The sequence below is a fragment of the Theropithecus gelada genome, chromosome 9, assembly GCF_003255815.1.
Source record: "Theropithecus gelada isolate Dixy chromosome 9, Tgel_1.0, whole genome shotgun sequence".
NCBI lineage: Eukaryota > Metazoa > Chordata > Mammalia > Primates > Cercopithecidae > Theropithecus > Theropithecus gelada.
The window spans coordinates 19,466,469-19,474,014 of NC_037677.1; the positions used below are offsets into that span (position 1 = coordinate 19,466,469).

Sequence of the window (7,546 nt, forward strand, 5' to 3'; positions counted from 1 at the left end):
TCTTAGGTGGGAGATTGGGTACTTGTACTGTGAAGGTACAGAAGAGTACTTTTAGTATGTCACCATTTGTGTAGAGAGGGGGAACGTGTGTGTGTGTGCATACTATGATAATATACATAAAACATATCTGCAAGGATTTGTAAAAAATTCAACAGAGAGCAACAGGGTGGCTGGGAGATACTTTCCTTCTGTGTCTTCTGAGTTTTGGACTATGCGAATGTATCATCCTTTCAAACAGTGAACAAAAGATTAATTTCCTCCCATCTGTGCCCCCACCCCCAGCAAGTAAAATGGGCTTAGAGAATAGGATAGATCTTGGTATTCAAATCCCAGCTCTGTCTAAGTGATCTTAGGCAAACACTTAACCTCTAATACTCCATGTCTTTCATCTACACAATAGAGGTAATCATAGTAACTGTCTCATATGGTGGTTGTGAGGATTGAATGGGATCGTTAGCATGGTGCCTGGTGAAGCACTCAATAATGGTTCAAATAGTGGTAGTAATAACAATAGCAATATTATCTGTTCTCTCTGGGCCTCTGTTAGCCAGCTGTAAATTCAGTCTTTTTCCCTGTCCCTTCCAACTGTACTGAGTTCTTTTAAAAACCAGGCCATGGGCTTAGAAATGCCTCGACCCTTTACTGACCAAGTTGTATATTGAGCGTAGCCCTAGCTCTTTTAAGGGGCACTGGGTAGAACAACCCGGGCTCCCCAGGCAGAAACTTCTCACTCTTCACCATCCAGTCCTCAAGCCGCCGTGAAGCAGTCCTCGAGCGGCAGTTACAGCAGTCCATAAAGGCGCGGCCACAGCTGGAAGCACACATGACACAGGTGAGGCTTCGCACAGGGAGGTATGTGGAAGAAAGATGACCCCAGGTGGCCAGAAGCAGGTGAGGAGCAGGGACAGCCCTTCCTAACTTCTGTGCCCATTCTTGCAAATAATGGAATCACTTAAACAAGCCCAGCTAGAGAGAGATGAATATACTCAACATCTAAAAGGAGAGATGGCCCAGTGGCAGCAGAGGGTATGGAAAATGTCAGAGGAGGTGAGGCCTGACCCTTAAGCCCCCCACCTTAGATAGGTCACTGGATCTTTCTAGGCATCTGTAAAATGGGAATAGTACAGCCAGTACGGTCATGGGTCTGGGCTTTGTGGAGGTGGACGCAGAGAGGGAGATGGTAGCCTGTCCAGCCACCGGTCCCTCTCTGCAGGGCCCTTTCCCCCGTGCTTTGGACAGGTTTGCACATCGAAGGAGAAGAAACATGACACGCATCGGGTACAGGAGCTGGAGGGGAGCTTGGCTGAACTCATAAACTAGATGGGTAAGATGGGCTGTCATGGCCTGGGAGCAGGACTGGCATCAGAGGGATGTGGGGGTGGCTTAGAATGCCCCAGGGAGGTGGGTGGATGGAAGGGCTTTGAGGCAGAGGGAAAGAGGTCTGTGCCAGGAGACGGCAAGTCTTGTAATCTCCATGAGCCTCAGTGTCCCCATCAGCAAACAGGGAGGACTGCCCATTGTCAGCCACCCACAGGGCTTGCTATCTGAAAGTGGCCTGGAAGATGGGCTACCATCCCAGTGCGAGGAATAATTAGCAGTGAGGCCAAGTTTGGGGAGCCTGAGAGGAGCTGTGCACCAAGAGAAGGGCTTTTATTTGCTGTTTTGTTTTTGAGAATCCAGGGGACCTTGTTGTCTGCTTCCTTTCTCAGCTGAACCCCCACCCCTGGAGCCCCCAGCAGGGCCCTCTGTGGTGGAACAGCACCTACAAGCTGAGGCCGAGCATGTGAGGAAGGAGCTGGAGAGTCTGGCAGGACAGCTCCAAGCTCAGGTGCAAAACAGTCAAGGCTTGAGTCACCTGAACTGGGAGCAGGAGCAGAGTCTGCTGGAACAGGAAAGGCTGTGGGAGCGGGAGGAGAGGCTGCGGGAGCGGGAGGAGAGGCTGCTGGAGCTGGAGCAGAAAGCCAGGCTCTGGGAGGAGCAGGCAGAGACACGCATGCAAACCTTTCAGAATCGCACCACCGTCAACTGCGCACTCTCTCAGAACCAAGAGCTCCATGAGCAGCTGGCTGAGCCACAGAGCAGCTTTGAGGAGCTGGTGCATTGCCCCACCTGGGGTGCCTGCCCTCCTCCGTAACCCTCCAGGCCTTTGATTCCCCTCATGTAAAATGGGGAAGTGTAGCCCTCACTTGAAATGGTAACTCTAAAGGCACCTGCCTTCAGCTTCCTGGTGCCATGGGAGGTAGACACCAAGTTCTGGGGTCTCCAGCTGTGGTGGGTGGCTGCTGATTGCTTCTCTCTGTCCAGAACAACCAGAATAAGAGTGCACTGCAGTTGGAGCAGCAAGTAAAGGAGCTGCAGGAGAAGCTGAGCAAGCTGAAGGAGAGGGTAACCTCTGATCCATCCAAGAAGGGCTGGCAAGTGAGCACCAGCCTCTGGGGAGGGGAAGTGCAAGGCCAAAGGCAGCTCCAGCCTGGGGACAGGTGACCCCAGTGCCCTCCAGGGCAGTCCTGTGACTGTTTCTTGCTTCCTGCCCTCTGACTTTTAGAGATGGGTAGCCTTGGGCTCCTCCCAGGTGTGGACATCATCATCCCAGCTAGGCATGGAGCTCCCCAATCATAGGGGGAGAGTCAGTGGTATAAGAAGCTCCTTATTTCAGGCGCAGTGGCTCACACCTGTAATCCCAACACTGGGAGGCTGAGGCTGGAGAATCACGTGGGGTCTGGAGTTTGAGACCAGCCCTGACAACATGGCAAAACCTCATCTCTACTGAAATCTCACACACACACACACACACACACACACACACACACACACAGATTAGCCAGGCATGGTGGCACGTGCCTGTAATCCTAGCTACTCAGGAGGCTGAGGCATGAGAATCGCTTGCGCCCAGGAGGTGGAGGTTGCAGTGAGCTAAGATTGCACCACTGCACTCTAGCCTGGGCCAGAGTGACACTCTGTCTCAAAAGAAAACAAAACAAAAACAAAAAAGGCTCCTTAGATTCAAACTGGATTCTGGCCTCGGTTCCACTAGTCACCATTCAACTACTTTGCATCTCTAAATCTCTGTTCCTTCAACTTCAAAAGGAAGTTAGCATTTTCCTTGCTGAGGTGCTGAGGATTAGATGAGATAATACATGGAAAGCATTAGGCGTGTAAGCACACTTAGCAGATGGTGGTTGGCTCCCTCTGCTTTTCCACCAGCCTGTGGCCTACAGTTTAAATGGTGGGAAGAAGTGTGTAAGATTTGAGGCTGGCGAAGGAGGCATGGGGTTCTAGGAAAGGGAGGCAGTCACTTAGGCCTGGAGCAAGGGGCCAGGGGCGTGGGTGGGTGACAGAGCCCCACAGAGTCCTCAGTACCCTATTAATGGGCCCAGAATCTGGAAGCCAGCCACCACGTACCCTTATGCCCATGGTCTTCCTGCAGGTGAAGTTGAAGAACCAAGAGGCTCAGAGTCTGCAGCAGCAGGGAGACCAGTTCCTGGGTCACCTGCGCCAGTATGTGGCTGCCTGTCAGCAGCTGGTCTCTGAGAAGGAGGCGCTGCGCAGGCAGTTACTGCTGCAGACCCAGCTTATGGACCAGCTGCAGCAGCATGAAGCTCAGGGCAAAGTGGTGGCTGAGATGGCCCGCCGAAAGTTGCAGGAGACCCAGGAGAGGGAACTGCTGAGGATGAGGCCTTGAGGGGGATGACCTGGCAACCTCCGTGCCTTCTCACTCTCGTTCCTCACCCCTTAGGAGCGCCTGGAAGCTACCAGCCAGCAGAACCAGCAGCTTCAGGCCCAGTTGAGCCTCATGGCACTCCCTGGGCAAGGTACAGGAGACCGCTCAGAGGAAGAGGAGAGAGCCCCAGAAGGAAAGGGGGACTGTTAGCAGCATAGGATTGAGGAGTTGGAAGAGACCTTTAGAACAGCTGGTCATTATGCTCACCAGATGTCTGCACTAAGTTCGGCATCAATAGTGTGACCTCCTAGGATTGGGGGGCCACCAGGTTGCCTAAGGATGGGTGAACTGGTCCAGGTCAGAAAGGGAGCAGGTCAGAACTGCAACACCGACAGTAGTGGGACTGTGCCTGGGCCGTATAGCAAGATCTTGGTTCTTAAAAGTAAAAATAAAGAACAGCAGCTCATTCCCTTCTGGGGAGGGGCTGGCTCAGGGTTACACAGTGAGGGTGAAGGCAGAGGTGGGCTCGCAGTACCTCCCTTGTCGGGTTGTCTGAGGACCCCTCTGTCCGCCCTCCACAGGAGATGGAGGAGGACATCTGGACAATGAGGAAGAGGAGGTGCCTTGGCCCATGCTGAGCATCCTGGAGGACCTGGAGAGCCGGGAGGTAATGGTGAGACTGACTCCCCCTGCTCTCGCTTTGCCACCTTCCTCTGTGGTCCCTCCCAGACCCCTTTATGCTCTTGGTTTCCCCACCTTCTGATTTTTGGGGGCCCTCACCCCTTCCGGGTGCCAGTGGTCAGACATCATTTCACCTGTGCATTTCACCAACAGGTGCACTCTCCGAGGCCCCAAGGGAAGGGGCTGCGCTCCACCTCCCTGCCCCGTTTTTTCTGTAGATGCCCCTACAAGAATACTCACCTCTTGCCTTCAGGTGGCATTTTTCAACTCCGCTGGAGCCAGTGCCCAGGAGAAACAGGCACGGCTATGTGGGCAGCTGAAGGAGCAAAGGGTGTGGTGCCAGTGCCTGACTCACCTTGTGGCCTTGGCCCAGAAGGAGCCCAAGGCAGTGGCCCCAGCCCCAGGGACTGAGGGTGAGTCTGTGTGTGGGCAGACCCACCAGGCCCTGCAGGGGGCCATGGAGAAGCTGCAGGTGAGTGAGTCCTGACATGGGCCAAGAAGGATGGGGGCAGGGCAGAGCAGGTTGCTCTCAACATGTGACCCCATTATTTTGGCCCCAGAGTGGCTTTATGGACCTCCTGAAGGAGAAAGCGGACGTGAAGGAGCGGGTGGAGAAATTTGAGCTTCGATTCGTCCACCTAGTGGGAAAGACAGACACCGTCAGTGAGTGAGAGGCCAGGGAAGGCAGGGGGAGCTGTAAGGCCATTGGAGGGGCCCCAGCATCTGAGCCCTGTCCTCCTGCAGGAAAGTACATCACAACATAGGAGAGCCAGAGGGCAGTGCCAAAGATGCAGCACCAGGAGGGGGACATCATCAGGCTGGCCCAGGACAAGGAGGAGATGAAGGTAGGGTGTGCAGCATCTCTGCAGGGGTAGGCGTGGGCGTGGGCGTGGGCGAGGACACTGGCACCGGCGTGCAGCTGAGCACCCCTCCCTTCAGGTGAAACTGCTGGAGCTGCAGGATCTGGTGTTGCGGCTTGGCAGCAACCACAAAGAGGGGCATGGCAAATTCCTGGCCGCTGCCCAGAACCCTGCTGATGATTGCGCTCCAGGTGCCCAAGCCCCCCGGAGCCCGGGGCTGCTGACAAGCAGCGGGGTGAGTAGAGGCCTCAGGCGGGGCGGGCAGGCAGGAGCAGGGGATGCTCCACTGCACTCAGATGCCCACTCTCCTCTCTCCGAAGATTTTTGTGAGGTGAGCTGACAGCCTGGAGCCTGCACCAGGAGTGGCCAGGGAGGTTTGTCCCCACGACGACCCCACTGCACAGCAGCTCATGCAGCTGCTTCCTGAGATGCAGGACCCCCAGGAGCACCCAGACTTGGACAGCAACCCCTTCATGCCATTCTTTTCAGGCTGCCAAGAACAGGGAGCTAAACATCACCATCATCTAAGAGCTGGCCAAGAAATTAAAAAAAAAAAAAAAGTGATGGGGTTAATCTCCTACACAATTCATTTACTTCATTCGAACGTTGGAGCCACTCATGATTGTTTGTGTTTCTAATTTATAGTTTACATTTATTTGTAAAAAATTAAAGGAGAGTGGGTCTTTCCCTGATGTTCACTCTGGCATCCCTTAGCATTTTTCTTTTTTAATTTGATAAGTGTAGGTCATGAGAATGCATATTGAGTTTGCCCTTACATGGTGGGAATTCAAACACGCAAAGACTCACTATTTGCACAAAACTATTCTTGGGTTTGGAATAGGCCGCCATGCTTTTTTAATGTTATTGCAGCATGTACATTCATTACAGAATTCAGGTAAAATTGGCTTATGTTCTGCTATTATGTTTGATCAAATTCTAATCATGGTGATGTCTTCATTAGCTCAATATGTGGTTTGCCCTCAAGCGTGCACTGTTTATTACTTTGTAATATGCCACTCTGAGGACTGACATTTAGAGTTGTTTAAAGGCCAAGAACTGTAAACAGCCCTTCCCTTATTTTCTGTGTCTTGGGGATGGGAGTAATAACATTTTGGGGAGCTTTTAAAATCTCACAGAGGAGGAAAATGGCCTGCTCTGGCAGGTGTGTGCAGAATAGAGTATGTTTCGGTTGTTCCGGTGCCAAGAGTGAGCGCTGTACTATGGTAGTCCCCTTAGGATTTGTATGTGCTCTGGGCTCATGACGATATTGCATCATGAGCTGCGGCCGTTGTACCCTTTTTTGATGATCTAAAAAGGGATTATTTCTGAGAAATGAAAGGCTTCCATCATTGACTGTGGACGTGGAAAACCTTTCCAAGCTTAGAGCATCTATATCTATAATACATTTTAAAGTCAGAGTTCATGTTACCTGTTTCAATCACATGACTGCATGTCCCAGAAAACAAAAGGGCACTGGTTGGCATTCTTCTTAAGGTATTTAGTAAAGATTATAAGAAATTCTTTAAGAGTTTAAATGTCCCTGAAACAGGCATACAGGCTCTAGTCAAGAATGAATTAGAGTGCAGGACAGCTGTGTGACACCTGGCATTCTTCTCTGTTCATGGAGCTTTTTTGAGGCTAGAAGATTGATTTTACCATCTAGACCTCTCTGGCTAATACCTAGTCTTCAACCACATTGGTTAAAGACTCTGACATAGGAATTTACTTCTTTTCCTTGAATGGAAAACACTTTAAAAAATAATAACAAACATTATTATAAACTAATACATGCAAAAGCACTTAGTTGAAACAAAAAGGAGTTTTAGTAGACAGTATTATACTATATTTGAAAATCAAGAAGTTCATGCAACTTAAAATGTTTACAAACTGAAGTCTACTGTTTGTGAATGTCTAAGTATTATCAAGAAAAGCATCTATACAATCAGAGTTATATTTCCACACAAAGTTCTTTATGAAGAGTTAAATATGTTTTTATACCTTTCAGTTTCATTTAGAGACATATTTTGCACAATATTTATGTTAATGTGCCTATACATTATGAATGATTTCAGTTGTACATTGCCTAAATGTATGACTTCATAATACTTGGGAAAGAATCAACAGTTAAACTTTATGAAGTTCTAATGTCTGTGTTCCAAAATACATCACGTTATTAGGATGTAGGGAGATATGTATGTGTGCTCCCTGGGGTGGAGATTTCTAGTTACTAGACCGTCTCTATTTTTAGCATTTGGCATCCTCATGATTCTTTGATAAATATGACCTTAATAGGAGAGCAAATATACGATTTTACAGATGGAATTACAGATTTGCCTGCATTCAC

At 50.2% G+C, this 7,546-nt stretch overlaps 1 protein-coding gene across 1 annotated transcript; it reads left to right on the forward strand.

Annotated features, from left to right (window-relative positions):
- Positions 1 to 781: 781 nt before the first annotated feature.
- Positions 782 to 5,730, forward strand: LOC112631832 (golgin subfamily A member 2-like). Its single transcript, XM_025397340.1, is given in 14 exon segments — positions 782 to 833; positions 941 to 1,047; positions 1,240 to 1,324; positions 1,710 to 2,095; positions 2,305 to 2,385; positions 3,428 to 3,650; positions 3,735 to 3,844; positions 4,272 to 4,334; positions 4,596 to 4,814; positions 4,903 to 5,005; positions 5,087 to 5,187; positions 5,282 to 5,447; positions 5,539 to 5,686; positions 5,688 to 5,730. Coding segments are annotated over 14 exon segments (1,845 nt in total). The 5' UTR covers positions 782 to 823.
- The last annotated feature ends 1,816 nt before the right edge of the window (positions 5,731 to 7,546 follow it).